This window comes from Xiphias gladius, chromosome 14 (genome assembly GCF_016859285.1).
Source record: "Xiphias gladius isolate SHS-SW01 ecotype Sanya breed wild chromosome 14, ASM1685928v1, whole genome shotgun sequence".
Classification (NCBI taxonomy): Eukaryota; Metazoa; Chordata; class Actinopteri; order Istiophoriformes; family Xiphiidae; genus Xiphias; species Xiphias gladius.
Window position 1 is genome coordinate 16375490 of NC_053413.1, and position 20566 is coordinate 16396055.

The 20566-nt window shown below is 38.4% G+C and overlaps 1 protein-coding gene across 3 annotated transcripts; it reads left to right on the forward strand.

The window, feature by feature from the left end:
- The first annotated feature begins 57 nt into the window (after positions 1–57).
- irf4a (interferon regulatory factor 4a) lies at positions 58–8685 on the forward strand. Of its 3 annotated transcripts, none has more exons than XM_040144468.1 (9): positions 58–169; positions 711–910; positions 1216–1402; positions 2219–2304; positions 2423–2597; positions 4132–4212; positions 4654–5055; positions 6906–7018; positions 8236–8685. In XM_040144468.1, exons 1-9 carry the CDS (start codon positions 160–162, stop codon positions 8383–8385), a joined length of 1404 nt encoding a protein of 467 aa, XP_040000402.1. In that variant the 5' UTR covers positions 58–159; the 3' UTR covers positions 8386–8685. The 3 variants fall into 3 exon arrangements, with proteins under 3 accessions (XP_040000402.1, XP_040000403.1, XP_040000405.1); XM_040144469.1 differs by having other exon boundaries at positions 4165–4212; XM_040144471.1 differs by having other exon boundaries at positions 2219–2256.
- The last annotated feature ends 11881 nt before the right edge of the window (positions 8686–20566 follow it).

Sequence of the window (20566 nt, forward strand, 5' to 3'; positions counted from 1 at the left end):
GTGGGCGCTGAGTTTCACAGAAATGAACGACTGATGGCTGCACATCTCTTGAACCCTCTCAGAGCCTGAGAGGCTCCTCCCTATAACAAATCAAGATGTGATAACATTTAAGAATAGGACACTGACGGCTTCAAAACGGATTTCAGCGGGGGAGCTCAGATGATCAAAGGTAAGCGATAGCTCCTTTTAAATTGATAAAGTATTTTCAACATCATAATTAATGAAAACTTTTAATGTATCTATTAACCCCAGCAGTGTCAGTCAGGAGAAAATACTTGATCTCAATGATTCAAATCAGTATTAAGTTTGACAGGTACAATTTTAAGATAACATCACCTTGGGGTAATTAAAGGTTTGTCACTCAACTTATAACTTCTGTTAATCATAGATCTTGTAAGCCTGAGTTTAAATCTAATGAAAGTTGAATTAATGTCCCACAAAACGGATAAAATTAAGTTTAACAAATGTGATAAAATGTCTAAATAACATGTAAATTCATTATAGCTATGTGACTTAGGTGTTTATTCATGTATGTATCTGAAATGAGTCACATTTCTTTTTGCCCACTTCAACCCCGACCCTTATAGGCTACCCTTCCCTTGAGTATGAACATGACCAAAAGTGTCAAAGGCACTCCTAAAAAAACTAGGTTAATTGCATTACAATTGATTGCTGTACTGTATTTTGTTTTACTTTATTTTATTTTGCAGAGATGAACCTGGATGAGGACAACAGCCTGTCAGTCAGTTGTGGCAACGGCAAACTGAGACAGTGGCTGATTGATCAGATTGACAGCAGGAGATATCCCGGCCTGGTTTGGGAAAATGATGAAAAAACAATTTTTCGGATTCCATGGAAACATGCAGGCAAACAAGATTATAACAGAGAGGAGGATGCTGCGCTGTTCAAGGTCAGACCATCCCACCTGTCTTCTCACACTGCACCTGAACCCTCTGACAACTGCATTTTGAAAACATTACTGTGCATGAATTTCAAAAAGGAGATTAAGTTACCTTAAAAAGCATTCACAAAAAATGCGAATGCTTCTTTAATCTTTGTTACAGATGTGCAATAGTATTGTTTGAAAACGCTAATGTTAAAAGGGCTATAAGGGTCCATGCATTAATCCATTCCTAAAAGCCCTAACTCTTTAAAAGTCTTTTTACATTGGCATGAGATGAAGTTTATATGAATCTGTTCCGTGATTTTTTTCAGGCATGGGCAATGTTCAAAGGAAAATATAAGGAAGGTGTGGACAAGCCAGATCCCCCCACATGGAAAACTAGACTACGCTGTGCTCTTAATAAAAGCAATGACTTTGATGAGTTAGTGGAAAGAAGCCAACTGGACATCTCAGAGCCCTACAAAGTCTACAGAATCATTCCAGAGGGAGCCAAAAAAGGTACGTATTTAAATATTGTCCATGCAAGATGCAGTAAAGCTTTTTGCAAATTACATCCTGCCCCCAATGTATGTAGTGATAGATGCAACAAGGTGTTAGGGACAAAATAGTTAATAGTTGGACTTTGATAACAAATATTCAAATCTAAACCCATGCCATAGCAATGGTTCATGTACATATACAGCGTACTGCTGCATTTCACAAAGCAACTCATATTGTTTATAGACTGCTGGCACATTTTTCACGTACATATGCACCACTGCAGTTGATTCTATTCAGGCAGGAAGCACAAAGGAAGCCAAAGCATGTACCAAAAAGGCCGTAGGGCTTTTTTTAGAGGGCTTCGGTTACTAAGTGCAGGGTGCACATAACACAACCAGACGACCTCCAGCCTTGCATAACTAAGTCTCTGCCATAGTACAACAGTTTTTTGTCACAGCAGAGCAGTTCTTTGCATCTGGGCTAACACTTAAATCTCGAGCAAGATTTAGATTGGCACTTGCCTGAATCATCTGTTGCACTCACTTTGCAAATCACCCTGTCAGTTTTGTTAGTAGCAAGACCTCACAAGTGCACAGTGTGAAACCCGCCAAAATCTATCAGGCTAGTTAGGTCCACAGGATATTGTGCCTCACATATTTTAAGTTTATAGTTAATCTGCACATTAAAACTATAATATAATCTTGTATTATTATTAAAGATGTTAGTTCCTTGTTTTTGGAGGAAGAATTGTTATTATAAAGCAATCCCTGTCTTCATAGTAAAGCATGGCCAATATTGTGAACAAACTATCTGACAGATTTTGTACATTTACAGGGATGAAGATGAGCAGTATGGAGGAGACATCATCACACGTAAATGCCCTTGGCTATATTCCGCCGTATGCGTCTCTGCACAGCCAGGTCAGCAGATTTTGTGGCTGCTGTGTCCTATGATCTAACACATTAATAGGGGGAGAGAAAAAATGTTTTGGTTTAAGGACATCTTCTCTGTGTGACCATTCCTATGCTCCCTTCTCAGGTACCCGGCTACATGGTTTCCCAGGAGAGAAGGGACTGGAGGGATTTCTCACCAGCAGAACAACAACCCCTTCCACCTCCACATCACCATGGGTCACATGCAGAGCTGCAGTATGGCCAGTGCCACTACCCGTCACCGATCAGCCGGGCTTGGCCTGGGTCACACACTGAAAATGGTAAGAAATGGCCAAGCAAGCATCATGGACACAACATTCAGAGCCTATTCACACACATAGGAATGACTATAATGTCTGACTCACATTAAATGTGGTCAAATGGGTTCTAGATGCGTAACATTTTGATTGTTTTAATGTGTAAAAAATTTGCAATTTTTTTCAGTTTTCATAAATATCCAAATAATAGCATCAGTTTCCAACCACAGAAACCTAGCTGTGACATCCTGTCAGTCCTTTTATCAAATGAGAAGTCATGTCAAAGTTGTCACCTTACTGATAGAAAATATAAAGAGCACTTACTATAATCACGCTAATTTGTGTCGTTGAGTAATGCTTTGATCTAGGCTTTTACAGGTTGTAAGGCAGTATCAGTAATCATGTCATTAGGTACATCAGTAGGTCATTTAAAATGTCACCAGTTATCACAATCCTTCACTTGTAGTTTACAGCCAATCCACGTTTGATCTTTAAGGTGAAAAAAAAAAACCCCGCAGACAAGTTCAAAGACTGTTTTGTCACTAACTTTTTTATGCCTAAAAAGGAACAAGAATATTGTTGACACATTATGAGGTGCATTAAATAAAATTAAATGGAAACATTTCAAATAAGTAAGTATCAATATTGTAATATTAGGTTTGTCAATCATTACAGCAGTATCAAGGTTGAAATTACTCTAGAAAGTATGAATGAGTTGATTACACTTAGAATTTTAAATGTGAAATTACATGCCATTATTTAAAAAAAAAAAAACATGAGGCAGCAGTTGCCCATTATTCCTTCCTTGTAGATTAAAATATAGTCACCTGAACTTGTGAACTCATGTAAAAAGAAATCGAGATAAGTGATTATTCAAACAACACAACACAGTATACTGTACTTGTGCTATATAAGATTTACTGTAGCCAAATTGCTGCTATGTCAGAGACAGCGCAGTAAAAAGTCCCGCAGACTTTTGATGGCTACCAGCTTCCAGTTGAGAATCTACGCAGCTTTGTTGATGGTTGGCGGGATTGCTACCTGTGATCAAGAATCCGAGGCAAAGTCTGGGAAACAAAACAGTTAAATTAACTTGAACTCATATTGAAAAGACAATATTGTACAGTTCCCATGAATGTAAATGCTTATACACGTGGGTACAGGCTGGAGAAGAGACGGCAGGAGTGAAATAGCTGGGAAGTTGTTGATCCAGCAGCTATGCACCAGTGATCAGTGGGTCTGTGCAGAAACAACTAGGGCCGACTTTTTGTGTGTGGACGGCCAAGTTGTTTTGAGCTATTGTTGCATGTGACCGGAAGATGTGTGAAACGTGTGACTTCTGTGCCTGCACTATATACAGCAAGGCTCCAACAAATTTACAGTCTCTTATGGGATTTTTCACACGTTCTCCGGACTTGCTTTTGTTTCAGATTAGACTACAATAATAATACAAGACTTCCTCAAACCTGTGAAGAAGTGGCCTAACGCCCTTTCACATGTCAATGCTTTCAAATTCACTCTAATCATGACCAGTATTCATTTAATTTATTCTGCGCAGGTTTTCAGCTCTCCTTCCACACCTACTTTTCAGAGTCGCAACCACCTGTGTATACAATGGACCACAACAATGCAATAACAGGTAAAGAATCATCTCGGGCACACTAAAAATAGATGTTTACTCACATGTTTGTTTTTAAATTTTTGCAAATTTGAATTTATTTTGAATTTACAGAAAATAAACTACAAAAGCACCGTCCATCACTTACTACTTAATGTACTTCCCCATTCTGAACTCAGAGCAGCAAGTCATGACAGTAAATAGTCAGGGTTGGTTTTTTTTGTCTAAATAAAAGAATAAAGATATTTTTAAAAAAGATGTAAAAAAGGTTTTTAAAAAGATGTTTGGAATGATAAAAGAGAACTGAGTAACAGTCTACATGGCAAGATTACTGAGAATTCAGTTTTATTTCAGCTTGGTATTTCAGGGTCTGCATCTGATCAAGCTGTTAGGCTTAAATAATGATGCTGATTTGGTTTCCTACAAAGATATTTCTGCCTAATGTTCATCCCTTTTTTCCAGATTTCAGCCTGCATGTGTCCCTATACTACAGAGAGTCTTTGGTAAAGGAAGTTACCACCAGCAGCCCAGAAGGTTGCCGGATCACCTCTTCCTCCTCCTCCTCCTCTCCATCCTCTTCTTCCCCCTCTTCCCCATGCCCAGAGGACAAGTTTCACAGTGGGGCAGAAATCATCCTTTTTCCATTCCCATACCCTGAGTCTCAGAGGCAGGGTGCTGAGATGCTTCCTAACGTACTGGAAAGGGGGGTGCTTCTCTGGATGATGCCTGATGGGTTGTACGCTAAGCGCCTGTGCCAGGGACGAGTATACTGGGAGGGACCTCTGGCTCCATATATGGATAAACCCAACAAGCTGGAGAAGGAGCAGCCATGCAAACTGTTTGACACCCAGCAATTCCTTATTGGTAAGCACTCACATGGTGCTGCAGTGTTCTGTTCACACCTACAGGTTACGACAGAATGACAGAAACACCTGCGCAAAGCTGCCTGATGTAGTCCAACACAATATTTTTGCAATAAAAACAACTTTTGTGGAGTTTATACTTAAAATGTTTTGTTCAGACTGTGTCACAGACAGAGGTGGAGGAAGTATTCAGACACGTAACTTAAGTCAAGTCAGTTTTTATTTTTACAGCCCAAAATCACAAATCACAAATTTGCATCTAAGGGCTTTTATTTTAAAAAAGGTACAAAAGTATTATCAAAAATATATTTAAAATTAGTATGTTATGGTGGTAATACATTACTTTGACCCCCTCTTTAGCATTTATAAGCAGTATGTACACATTTAAATGGTTTATAACACACTACAATGTACTTATAAGCAGATATAAGGATATGTAGATTTTTTTGTTAATATACAGTATTTTTCAGCAATTACAACTTTTCCTTTGAAGAAATATTTAATATGATTAAATATGTGTTTTACTATATTGATATTCATAAGCCTCCACTTATGGGTGCCGACAGGAGGAGTTGAAAAATGCATTAATAGACACTTATATCTGCTAACAACTACATTATAGTGTGTTATAAACCATTTATCAAATGTTTATATACTTATACTTAGAAAAGCTAAATGGGAGGTTAAAGTAAAGTGTTACTCTGTACTGTATGCAGTGTTACTGTATGCAGCTGATTGGGTGGAGCCAGTTTGAACCACTGTATATACAGTTTGGTAGTTTGATCCATAGTGATGCATCATATTTTACAAGATGATCATATGTTTTGTAATTAAAATCTGAATCTGTAAAGTAACAAGTAAGTAAAGCTGTCTGATGAAATGTAGTGGAGTAATTAAGCACAGTATTTCTCCCAAAAATGTTGTAATCTAGAAGTATAAAGTACAAGCGCTTGGAAATTGTACTGAGGTACAGAAGTTAAGTAAATGTACTTACTTAGAGGTTCAGTTTTATGGTAACTTGTTAGCTTATTGATTGAGGCGTTATTATTGTATTGAATTATATTGGAAGCATTCACAGTATCTTGTTCAACGATGTTTGTACAGGAGGTTGGAGTCTAACATTATGACAAAGATTTTATAGATGATAATCAATGTTCTTAATAATTTTAAGAACATTAAGAATGCTTTTCAGAATTTTCCAATGAGGTTGTAATTCAAATTACGACTATTGCTTACTGCACGGTCTTTCATGCTGGGTGTTTAGTCCATTTAAGTGAATGGATCTCCATGCCCATGTATTTTTTATCCTATGGTGTAGATGCTCTTTGTTTACAGTAATGGTATTGTCTTTACTGTGTATCAAATTATAGACTTATCAAATTCTGTGAGTGAGTAAACTAACCAGAATGCACTAGTAACAATAGTGCTTCAGTATGGTAAGTAAGGTCATGTTGAAAATGGCTGTGATGATGTTAATGTCAATGATAAAGGTGAGGCCACAGGTGCTTTAGCTGGTAAGTCCCTTGAAGTGTTGAGGTAGCACCAAGAAGCTGACCACATTCTCAGCAGGGGCCCAAAGTATGTGGAGTCCCCACCCACCTCCTCTTTGCCACCAGACAATATGACAAGATGGTATTTTCTGTGCCACTTCGTACTAAAATTTCCATCATCCTCATCAGTCATTTCCAGAAAAGCTTTTATCATTAAGGGAAATGTCGTTTGAGTTATTAGGAGTTTTTAATGTTTATTTAATGTATATTTTAAATGTGACAAGCTGGAGTGTATGATAAGTAGCATATAGGGGGTTTTTCTCATTGCATCCCTTCTCTTTTCTTGGTCTTCTTCTCTCAGAGCTTCAAGATTTTGCCCATAATGGCCGACATGTACCAAGACACCAGGTGGTACTATGTTTTGGAGATGAGTATCCCGACCCACAGCGGCCAAGGAAGATGATCACAGCACAGGTACCCATACACTAGGAAACATTACCCAGTACCTGGAACCAATTTTTTTAAGAGCATATGAGCTATTACATTCTCAGGTGGTGAAAACATTGTGTGTGTGTATATATATGTGTATATATATATATATATTTATATATACAGATATATATATGTATATATACACATATATATATATATATATATATATATATATATATATATATATATATATATATATATATGTATATATATGTATATACATATGTATTTATATATATATACATATGTATTTATATATATATATATATATATACATATGTATTTATATATATATATATATATGTGTGTGTGTGTGTGTGTATAATATAGTTTTTGACATCTTTTTAACAATATAAAAACACATTATGTTATAGAAATGTGTAATTTCTGTGAAAACACCTTTTTAAATTTACAAGAGCTCAAATATAGCTAGACTACAGTAGCTGCAGCAAAAGCAAGAGCAGTATATCATGCTAGCTGGTGGGATAGTCACGGCTAGCCTTAGATTAAACCAAAGCTATATTTACTCATTGATTTTTCCCTAGCTTTTATCCGTAAGTGGAAAATATTTATATGTTATGAACACACATGTAGGTCGTTCAGTTAGTTATTCTCTGACTGTATGAGCTAAATTCAGTTCTTAAAGAGAAAACAGTTTAACTCTTGCTAAAGCTAATGTAACCAGCTGATCTCAGTGACCCTCAGTGACTAGTTGAATTGTGACTAGTTAATGTGATTTAATATGTTTAAGCTACAATTAAATGTATTAATGTATGTATGAATATGTAAATGAATTTATTGTATTTAATTCAACTTAGTCTTAGTAGTCGGACAGACAGAGACCTAGCAAAACAGAGATACACTGAAATCATATTTACAGTAAATAATCAAAATAAAGTTTATTTTCCTAAACAAACTATTTAAAATGGAGAAGAAATCTGAAAGAAGTGCAGTATCTGCATACCGTATGTTCGTAATGATTTATTTGGAAAAAAAAGAAACAACCTGAAAAGACATAAAATGAAGGCAGTACGATCTTTGTTGCGCAGTTTGCTAGCCACCCTGAAAACTTTAAACACCTTTTGTTTTCAAGATCACTGCTTATTTAGGTATTGCTCTTTGCCTTTGTCGGGCACAATAGGGTAATGTGATTCAGCAGACATAGACATATTTCATACATAAACATTATTTCATTTTAGGTGGAGCCAGTGTTTGCCAGAAAACTGGTGTACTATTACCAGCAGAACAACGGCCACTACCTGCGGGGCTATGATCACATCCAGGAACAGAGCCCGTCTCCAACAATCGACTATCCTTCCCAGAGACCTCTTCAGCATATTCAGCAGTGACATGCATGCACGCACGCACGTGCACACACACACACACACGCACACAAGCGCACACACGCACGCAAGCACGCACAACATGCTGGAGGGCATGAAGTTGAAGGTAAACCGCTGACCGTGTATCATGCCTTGTGACTGCAGTGCTGTGTACCTTAAATGGCAGAAAGTGGCATGCTACTGAGGGGTAGAGATGGGGAAGACCCTGTCGTTTTCACCTGCACACCTATGCATCGTAGTCTTTGTGTCTGTGACTACGGGGTAATGTCTTTTTTTTCACTAAAAGTATTATTGTGACAGAATGAAGGATGCGGTTTGAGGGTGGGGGGGGTTGAGGGGAGCGGAGGGCGACTGAGACAGGAAGTACTAGCACAGGTGCACAGGAAGAGTGGCCCCTAAGACGAACACTGATACGTCAAAGTAATATAAACAGAGTATGAATGAATGCTTAATGCATTTTCACAGGTGACAGCTCACAAATTCATTGTTGCACTCACATACTGAAGCTTCACTCAAGAAAATCGAAGACTCTGCCCGTTAAACTCAGTTGACAGAACTCCCTCAATGGTTTCGAAACTTTTATCATCTACAGTACTTGATGTGCCAAATAAAAACGTTTGCATCAATGAGTAAGTGAACAGTCAACAATGTCAGTACTAAGGCCATTGAAGACCTCAGAAATCAAGGGTCTGTTGGTGTAGTAAAGGAAGCTGTTATCACAAATTGTTTTCCATCTTGGCTACTATATGTATTGCAGGACATGTTTACAATAATCTATTTCTGCTAAATCTGATTGGCTTTTAAAAGTATATATGATTCCTTTAAATTATGTAATCAAAATAATGAAAGAATTAGAAAAAGCAGTTTGTAGCTCATAATCAAGAAAAATTAACAACTTTGATTGCGTTGGATAAAGACTAAAGCCCATATGTCCACTTTATATACATGGCAATTTGCTGTATTGTATAATATTTTAAAGCTGACAGTTATTTACAGTTTTAGAATTTTGAAGTAATTTAAATCCATTCAGGGTTTGTTTACATAGTTGTCTAATGGTTGTTAGCATGAGAAATTAAACCTGTGAATTAAACTATGAGTGTAGACAGCTATGGAATCAATAATAAAAAAATATATTTTGGGTTTGTAGAGAACTCATGCAGACAGTTGCTTTCGCTCTGAAAGACACACAAATGCAGAAAAGGCAAAGAACAGGATTGCCTACAATAGTGGCTACCCCACCCTGGGGCTCCGGACCACTACAGGGTTAGAAGGTAATTTAAGGTGTCACCAGATGATAATAGAGATAGTAAATCTTTTTTTTTTTTAAATTTAACTCCCTCAGGCATCTAAGAACCCATTTTTAATTGAACTACACAATTTAAAGACATTTAATATGTGAAGTGGGTTTTCAAGTAAACACGGCTATTAAGTGCTCACAAGCAAGAAAGGTTGGGCACCAGTGGCTAACAACACATTATCAGAGAGCAGCTTGGTGCTCGAGGCCTTTTTCACCAAAAAGACAGGCCATGATGGGTGGTCTTGACCTGACTGGACTGTGGGAAGTTGACTGGAAAAATCAGACTCATCCCGTAACTTGCAAGGAAACCGTACCTGTTCCTCTTGACCTGAAACTAGCGGCCTCACAAATGGGAAGAAAAACTACCTTTATGGTCTGTGTGCAGGTTCAGCCAGGAAGGAGCTCTCTGGTTCCCATGCCTGGGACACTGTAGAGGTTCGCTGGATGTTACGTCCAATAAAATCTATGCTAAGAGCTCAGCTAAATGTCCGTTACCTGCTTAGGAATCTGTATATAGCATAAGACACAAAATGCATTAGTGTCATTAGTCATTAGTGGAATTTGTCATTATGTTGATGTCCTAAAGGCTGATGCAGCAGTAGGAGGGATAGAAGTTGTGTTGCGTTTTTCTTCTGTGGTCCAGAGTTTCGATCTCTGCATTTACTTCCTTCACACTTAAACCACATCACTTTCACAATGGCTTCAAAAGTCTGACCGAAATCACAGGCGGGAATGTTTTTCTTTTGTGTGTGTCTATGTGAACCATAAATCCTTTTCCCCCTCAAACATCCAGTCACTACCCCGGTCTGCTGGGTGAAATTTTTAGTTTCGCATTACTTTGCAGTCAAACATCTGACTCATTCAAATCAAATCCAAATAGTGAAAATGTTACCATGTCAATGTACAGTGTGCTGCTGTGGTAAACACTGTGTATATGCATGTGTGTGTGTGTGTGTGTATGGAAGGGCCATCTGTGTGCATGTGGGTAGGTGGGTACATGTGTATGTCACACAGTTGCGGTATTACTGTTATCAGGAACTGACATTTATGGACTCAGGATAAAACATGTGACTCACCCACCTACAACATCAGTGACTCAAACAAAGACACACACACACACACATTTCACATTACAGTTACAGTAAAACATTTGGAGCAAGCTACAGAGAAAATCAAGTCAGTTTGCATACTGAAAAAAACATTGTTCTAACATTTGTGTACATTCTTGTTCTTGTTAAGTTTTTCAAGAACCATAGCAATAATCAGAGATTAATATGGAGATTGATTAATATAAAACTGCCACATGAATGGATGCTTTATTTTGAAATAAATGTATCAGTCTTCTGCTACAGATGTCTATTGTGCTGTTTCCTCTATGAGCTCCCCTGATTTGCAGACAAGGGGAGGAACAATGGGAGAGTCATATTTGGTTAGAAAAAGAAAGAAAAAGAAAAAAAAAGAAAAGAAAAACACTTTCACACATTTGCCATGGTGTTTCCCCCTCTGCAGGAAGCCACATCATTTGTAGTTGGGCTTCAGTTTTTCCGCCTATATGAGCCGTTACTCCAAGCGGCATTGTCTGAGCCCTTCACTCGAAGCTTTGGAGCGGACTGTTTAGTCAACTAGTCCACCAAATATCGCCAAAATAGCTTTTAGAGAGAAATGAAACCACCAACAGGATATCAACGGCATCACTTTCTCCAAAAGAAAGTGATTCTGTTGGTTTCATCTTGACTCAGTGACTATGATGACTTTGACCTATTGTGATGGTAGTAACACATTATACTATATGACACAGTTTAAATCTTAAATGTTTATATTTAATGTTTTCCACCTCAAAAATAAGTAACTAACTAACCAGAATCATTGCAACATTGTCTGATCCCGTTATTGTTTCTTTTATTACCCTTCACACATGGATCCTCTTATTTTTTTGGCATTTCACTGCATTTACAGCAGCATTAAACCTGATCGCACCTTCTGTAAAACTTCATCTTATTCTAACTTTGTTTATACTTTTACAGTGAACTTCTTAGATCTTCATTTTAATAATAATTCTATTATTCAGACTTTGAGCTACATATCCAGAAATACAGTTTGTATCGAAAGCAGCACTTATTTATTAATCCGTGTATTAATGTGTGATAATATATCAAGGAACTGAGGCAAGACAAAAATTAGGTGGTATCAAGAACTGTGAAAGAAAAAATTGAAAAGAAAATTGAAAGAAAAACTTGGCAATGTTTTGCTGACATCTGTTGGTTAGTGTAGCTGCAGCTAAACAAAAAGATGTTTTGGTATACAGATATATGCAAAAAGTTAGGAAAGAAGGATAAAAACTGATCTGTAAAATTATGTTTGTTTTTTAAGGATATCTGTGTAATAGAATTACCTCTTCAGGCCTCTTAAAATGTATTTAAATTAAACCAACCCTCATTTTCCAGGTAATACTGATGATCGTTTTGGGAATTCATTCAATTCTAGGTGTTGTACACACAGTACTGTGGGTGGTCATAGTAGCTTAAAAGTACCAATAAAAATACAAACTGCAGACTTGAGGGTATTTAATATCCAACTGCAGCTGCCATTTGGTGTCAGACATAAAAGAGAGATCAGTAAAACTGCCACACTCCCAAAAAATACTCCCCCTGCTGGCATGACGGGCAAATACTTTTACACTTTTTAGACTTTTCCTGGTTTAGACTCAAAAGTAATTGCATTCTGCATTCACAACTCAACGTGCAAATGCTGATGAACGCCTGGCTACATTCCCGTACGTTTTACACCTGTGGTAATTTTACACTAGACTCAGATTAAGTAACCCCGGTGTGTATGGGGTCAGGGATCACTGAGACCCCTGCCCAGGATTTGATGATGGTGCTGTTTAACCCCTGTCGACTTGGGCTGATCCTGCTTCTTGACCCCCCTGCTTATGAAGGTTTCCTTTTACAAATTTTGACCCCTCCAACTGACACTGCAAATCCACCAATCATCACTCAACGGCCCGCTGCTGATGCTTTGCTCTCATGAAGCTGTCGCTGATGGGAGCTGATAATGAGAAAATTGCTGACAGATGATTATGTCAAGACTTCTGTCATGAAAGGACACAGGACAATAAAACTGACCTGTGTAAGTGAGACTGAGTGTATACACATACAATTACTCTCTATTATCCTTGTAACTTAGCATCATTATATTAATATTATTATTATAACCTATTGTTGTAGTTAAATTAATTCTCTATATGTGATCGACAGGAGGCATGAGAATTGCTCCCCATCGGCAGTAAATAACATTTTTTATCGTCACCATTAATCAGCTTGAATTGTTCACAGATGTCTGTGTATATCTTAGACTCTTCAGATAACAATGTACTTGACCCAATACAATATGATGGCAGGAAAGCAAAAACAGTTGTCGGATGAGGAGCAGCAAAGTAATGGAAAACAAACAGAAGATGTCAATATGGTGGGCTACCTGGCACTAAAGCAAGGGCTTGGCTGGCGAGTTACAGAGGAGATGAAGGAGAGTAGGAAATAGTTTTTCTTAAAATATGAACTAGATTTCCTCCAGGGACATATAACATACCAAGAATACAATTTTCAAGCTTAACCAAAGTCAGCCGACCGCGTCGCTGTGCATGGATGTGGGTGCAGTAAAATAAATGACCAGCAGGGAGTGATGTGTCATTGGTTGGTTGCTGTCTGTATAGGGCTGGAGAGTGGACATATGAACCATAATGGTCACACATTTGGATGGTTGGATTGCAGTAATCAGTTCATTCACAAACCGTTTGATAACTCTTAATGGCCCAGGTACTCCGTGTAACACCCCTGCCTCTAGGACAAACATGCGGGAGTGCACATACACACACACACGATTAATTTTATCATTTACTTCCGAAATTAATTTTGATTCCTTAACATTATCAAATTGTGCTTTTCGGATTTTCTGCAAACCTTTTTCCTATTAAAAGCAAAAGTTTGGGCTTCCCCTTCTTTCATTTTTCTGTCTTTTTAAACCCAGACACTTTTTGTGTTTTTGTGTGTCAAATGACATGCAGAAGCAGCGCTGACAGAGAGGCAGAGGTGGTCAGAGTGACAGCTCAAGGGCCGTGTTGCGTGAGAGTGACTCGGGCTGTTCTCAGACTCTGTGTGGTCTGGGTGTGTGGTCTCAGCTGACGGGCAGGGAGGAAACCCGGGAGAGCCCAGTGAGTGTGTGTGTGTGTGTGTGTGTGTGTGTGTGTGTGTGTGTGTGTGTGTGTGTGTGTGTGTGTGTGTGTGTGTGTGTGTGTTTGTGTGTGTTTGTGTGTGTGTTGATGCGTGTGTGTTCAAGTGTTTACTTTATCCAGAATCAGGTCCAGGCTCTCTGTAGCCATGGCTTGACTAGAAAGCTCTGCCTTCCGCCACTCAGCAGCCCTGGTCTGCAAGATAAACACACATTGCCACCACTCTGACATGGCTCATCTAAGGATAATTTTTATCCCTGTATACACTTATGGGACCTGAGAGACCTTTAGGTTAGAGGGTCTTAGGCTAGTGTGTAATTTCTGAAACTATAGCCTTGTATAGAGTAATTGTATCACTGCTTTTCCTAACAGTAATGGATTTGAAATTGACACAATTCCTTAATCCTACCTGGGCATTTTCAACTGAAGGCAGTTTTATAGTTTTGATAGTTTTAGTTTTATATTTGCATTCGTCACATTTGTCCATTTTACATTTTGCATGTATTTTGATTTTTTTTATATTGAATTTTTATCCTTTATATTTCTTTTTTTCCAATCCTTATTTTTCACACTTGTCTTTTAGCACAACCTTGGGAGCATGCCATACTGCATTTCACTAAACCTATATTTAACTTGTTTATTTGACAAATAAACCTTTGAACCATTGAATCGTAGTTGATGACCTGATTCTTTCTTTCATTTACAGTATGACCTTCCTTTACATTTAAGACATGCTTAAATGTTGGTTGCCTGACTCAGAACTATGAATAGCACTATGGAATTATTTTCTTGCATCTAAAATATTTGTCCCATGTCGGATGAATCTGGGTTTTATTATTTGGTTTTCTTCTCTTCTTTTTTTTTCTTGTATTGTGAATATGTTGACAAATATGTTATGTGTATGGTGTTTCTGAAAAAAATACATCGAATCAAATCAAATCTGCTATTCATGGGTTTTATTTTATTTTTTGTAGTGTCTTATTCCTTTTGATTTAATTTGCTGAAGGACCCAATCAAAGTAATTAAGTGCATTAAGTGCAGATTCACCGTGAAGAGAATTAGACCTCATACAACCTCCACACTCTTCCCTCATACACACACACACACACACACACACACACACACACACACACACACACACTATTTTCAACTGTTGGGCTAGTCTCCACTCCTCTCCCGCTCCCACAGCGATCTCAGGGGAAGGCTATGTAATGCAGCACTGCTGAGAACGCGCCATGAAAATATAAATACAACCTCGCTGCATTTCAACCATGTAAATAAACAGGGCCACCCAAATTTCCAATTAGAGCTGGTGTGGAAGGCAGGAAATGGTGTAGACAAGAGGAGACCACACCCCCTTCTCTATCCTCCAGTCCTGAAAAGAGTCCAGATCCAGGTCCAGGTCAGGGAATGGGACAGCAACAGTGCATCACAAAGTGGAGAGCGCAACATTCAGCACCCCATCTTCATCAGGCTGTTTTGCACATCCAGCTCCAGCTCCACTGTGCTCCTCCTCTTGTTACCACTCATGGATGGGACTCACACAAAGTTCCACAGAATTCAGATATGGGCATGGAACGAATAACTGGGATTTGATACTTATACTAATGAAATCACTGTAATCTGACATAAGATTTTTTGGTTCACGTCTCCACCTCGCAAACATTTCATTTACTTCATTTTGAAATGCCAAGCCTTACACCAGCATGCCTTATCAATCCCATCGGGGTTATCAGGCGAGTCCTGTCTGGCTGAAATGAAGCATTCTCGATGTATTCCAAGTCTTCTTGGAACAGCTAGGCAGCATTATTATGCAGCTAAGCCCCGAGACCACCCAAGAACTGGGGTCCAGTTGTGCGAGGCAGAAGCAGGGTCCTAGCTTTGATAAGAAAGACAAGCCTTGTTTACAAATGATGGTGCTTTGATAGTCTAACGAGGTTTGCCTGATTGTTGCCGGATCAAAGTCTGATCGACTCTCCTTGCACTCGGACTCACACTAGGTCGAGATCATGTGCCTGTTGGTCACTGCTTCAGCTGTGGTCAGTCAGCAAACATCATGGGGCCTATTAGTTAGCATAAACACACAACTTAGCGTAATTACCCCAGAGAGTCAAAGAGCTGTGTCATGAAAGTCACTTTCACTCGAGATATGGCTGTAAGGCATATCGCCGCATTTTCTTAATGACTATAATTCACCCGGAAAGGGCAGTGCTCATTTAGATAAAGCCTAAGAGAAGGGCCTTAGGTAATGGTTTATCCTCACTGTGTACGTATCTATGTTATGAATAGTTAGACAACCTTGACATGGTGCCCTGTTGAGTTGTCCTTGGCAGGCACCAACAATGATACCCCAAAACTCTGTCTTTGGAGCAAATCCTCCTCTGTTCATCATCCATTGTTCAGTGTTTATGTTTGATCGGTCTCTGACTGCAGTGTCTCTTCCCTCAGCTGCCACACAGGAAACCTCCAGTATAAACACAGCGCTCAGGAGATCCTCTCTTGCCTTGACTCTGAGCTGCAGAACCTCAATATAAACAGACAGAGAGACTGGCTACTCATTTTGAGAACATTTCTAAAACTACTGGCCATCTCTCAAGTACAATTCTGACCAGCCTCCCGTGAGATTACAAGATTCAGGAATATCTCTTCCATGCATGTTAGTGGCTCTGTGAGGCAGTGGTGGCTGACAACGCTATCCCTAGAGCCATACGGCTAGCAGAGCTAAAGGGCTAAATTAGGGGAAGATGTTAACATCAGAAGTTAGACATGGAGATAATTACGAATCAGAAAACTGTGTATTATCTCTAAATGCGCAAAGTAAACCACAAGCCTAGTTTTCGTGATTCACGGAACAGTTAGAGTCTTTGATACACAGTCCATCAGGCCTCTCACTTGCTTCGTTATGTTCAGTTCAGGATCCAGGCTGCAAGACTGGATTTAGAATATGGGAAAACACAATAACGCAGCATTCATTCTTAAGTGCAGCACTACAATTACATTCTTCGAGGTGTAAAAATGAAAAGGACACACTTCAAACTTTACATCAATATTGACCTTCCATTAAATGAGACTTAAAGCTTTCTGTCCTGCTTAAATGTTAAGTCTTCTGCAAGCCCTCTGGGGAATGTATTTTTAACAGCAGTGTAGTTTTAACAACCTCGGTTAAAACAACATGCTGCGGACCGGTACAGCAGCGAAACACCTCGGTGTTTGATTAGATGACCTGGAGAACATCAGTGGGAACAACATCAAGGTGTATTTGCTTAGAGAATATTCATTTGCTGTGTGAAAATAAAGATTAGCAGCAAGCTGGTCTGTCAATAGAATATGAATGGAGCTCTTGTGTGCTAGGCTACAGCTTGAATGGTGTTTGAGGCAATGTAGTCTGAGTTGTGACTTTGTCTCAGGCAATAAGTTGTCCAGGGTACTCAAAGCAGAATCGTCGGGATATTGAAAATATGCAGTGTCCTTGTGTTGTGACCATAAAAGGTATGTAATTCCACATAGTGGAAATTATGAAGTCCATTGCTAAGATTATTTTCTATTTCTATTTCTTTCTATGTGGCTTAAAAATCTGGGAATCACAATTCAAGACTGAAACATGCTAATACTACTGTAAATGCTACTTTAATCGTTTTTATTTGGATGTAATCATGTTTGTTATGTTATTTTGGACGATAGAGGACAAATGGCAGGTAACTTGTGGTATATTTCCTCCATTCGTCTAAAGAAAATAATTTAAAGCGCAAAACATTTCAAAAACATTTAAAAAAAAAATTGTTTTTGGTTTTTTTGTGTTGCGTTTAATGTTTTGGTTTTGATTTTGTGGTAAATTAACATAAATATACATGTTTTTTCTTGTTTTTAGCTACACAAAATGTTCTTTTCCATTTATTAATTTTAATCATAATGATGGCTACAGTACTGAAACTTTCTCAAGCATGGAGGCCCAGATAAGCAGAAATGTTTTTAAATAAAAATTTAAGTCCATAGCAGCTACCGTACACATTCCCATTAATTATTCTCAAACCTTCTCTTAATACTTTCATACTATAGCCTATTTATTTGTGAGACAGAGTCCAAGAAAGCTGACATTTCCCTTCCCCTGTGACTACATGGATTGGCCGGAACCCAATCAATGTGCAACATCAATTATATTTCTACACAGTCTGTTATTTTATTTGCATTTTTTATAAAACAAGCCTGGGTGTTTTTTCCTTCATGTCAATTACCCCGTTTTTAGTAATTAACTGATCAGCTTAGGAACACAAATTTTTAAAGTATGAAAGGTTAGAAATACACGATCCGTTTCATGATTTCCATGTTTGCTTATTATACAACTTCTAGAGTTTCCAACAACATAGCTCCAGAATACAATTTTCTGTTCTCATATGTTTTATATTTCAGACTTCAGAACCCCTCACCAGTAGAGGAGGAGTAAGTTAGCAGTAGACAAAATCACTGGTTTGGTAATTTTAGGAAAAGCAAGGCAAAAGGGATTCTCAATGGACATTTTTGATAATAGGTGTATTATTACAAAAAACACTGAATTGATTCACAAAGATCATATATTTGTACAAACCACATTACTTGCACTGTGACGAATACGAATCATCTAGCTTGCACTTACATATTATTTTCAGCCGAGACAAATTGAACCGTCCCGTCTCTTGTGCCCAGCAGGGGGCGTGGTTGAACACAGTCTTGTGACCATTTTTAAATCACATTTGGCATACTGTATGATCATATCCAGAATTCACTGAAAAGGTGCGAGACTGTGCTCTGCTGTTGTTCAGGGCATTACCTGAACATCTCGCCCTCGAGGAGAGAGGTACTGCAGTGGGTTTATTTCTAAGTAGAGGAGGTTTAGAATAGCACAAGTTTGATAGATATACACAATAAATAACATTGTTCACAAAATGTGGGATGTTTATCCTGCGAGTACAAACAAATGGCACCAAAATAACACATGGATTTTTACCATTCAAGCAGTTGATTTGAATGAGCTGCCCTCTGTACACCTTACCCACCCCCTTAATGGTGGTAGTTGTGGGGGTGGAGGTGTGTGTGTGTGTGTGTGTGTGTTTGTGTCTGTGTGTGTATGCATGCACGTGTGCGCCATGGCATCTCAGCTTGGACAGCGTCAGACCTTTGATCCTCCCTCTGTGTCTCTGTCTTGTTCTGGCACAAACAATGCTTATCAGGTCACTATTAGTGCCAAACAACCGCTCCTCCCTTTAGCACTTACAACTCACTTACATAGACTGGACACTCAGACATGACCTTGCAGACTCATTTGCAGTGTTTCTTTATTTTTCCAACACTGAGTCATTGTTCACATGCTCTTTTCATATTTCTCCCGAATGTGTCGCCGCAACGCATCAATGAAAAAAATATCACAGAACCAATCACGAGATGGAATATTCTTACAGTAAGCAAGCTCGAGCTGTGGACTGTGTTTGCAGCTCGGACTATAAATCATCCACTTTGTAGCTCTTATCCTTCCGATAGTTATGGTCATCAACACCTCCTCATTTGCAGAACATTTTTTCAGCAGGGGTCTGTTCCGGATAATGTATGAGGTGGTGAGTAATAACATGTTTTCTCCTGAAACATATTCTTAGATTAACAGGGTGACTCATTGTTTTCCTTTACCTTGCCTGTTTCCACTCTTTCTCCAATCTTTCTCTTTATTATCTCTCAATGCTGTCACTTGTGCACAATCTTGTACACTATATTTTTTGGAATGCTAACATAACCAATATATTGTCTTTGGACTAGGTTATCCTTTACAGTAGTGTTGTAAAGCTTAAATGGGCTTAACCCGATACAACATTTTTCAGGAAGCAATACACATTTGTTTGGTGACTGTAAACCAGGCTTTGTTTAAGCCACACTCACTTGATGCAGATGAATAATAAAAGGCCAAATTATGGCTGGCCCAGCATGATTTAATAAACCCCCAAACAAAAATGTAGAAAAAGGTGCACAAAAACCTAATTATAGCTTTAACATCCTGTACACTTTTTGGAAAGAGATGCTGCTGCTGAATGTATAAATGTAATTTTCTAAGTGTTGTGAGCGGTACAAAATTACATTTATCTCCATATTATTGGGATCGGTCAACTAACAGTGTCTGCACTAGGGGTGAGTGAAAGAAATTCTTTTTTTGTAATTTAAGTGGACCGAGCCATTAAAGGGGTTGGTTCACATTCAATTGCAGGGATTTCTCCATTAATATCTAGTCTAAAAAATTCAGAATGTAACTGTGAAGCCAGATTTTTATCATTTCCGTGGCTACTGCTGTCAAAGATGCCATTTTCAGAGATATTTCTCTTTTTGAGCTGTCTTGTGTCATCTCTGCTTTGAGCTGAGATGACAGAGCAACAAAGTCTAAAGAAATAGCATTAGATTTTGCTTTACACTTTTATTTTTAATTTTCTGTTTAAATTTTTGACTAGGTTTATAGTCTCCATGCACGTTCTCTCCATTCATCCTCTCGCCATGCCTCTGTCTCTCTTCATTCTCACTGATACTTCTTCTAACTTGATAAAATAAACAACAACTTGCTCAACAGTATGATTAATTGCTGATCATTATTAATCAATCATGTAGCTAATGCGTCCATGTAAGGACAATGAAGGAGCCTTGGGTTAAACCAA

Coding starts and splice junctions, on each gene's coding strand:
- irf4a (XM_040144468.1), top strand. Junction 911..1,215: donor AGGATGCTGCGCTGTTCAAG/GTCAGACCATCC, acceptor GATTTTTTTCAG/GCATGGGCAATGTTCAAAGG. Junction 2,598..4,131: donor TGGGTCACACACTGAAAATG/GTAAGAAATGGC, acceptor TATTCTGCGCAG/GTTTTCAGCTCTCCTTCCAC.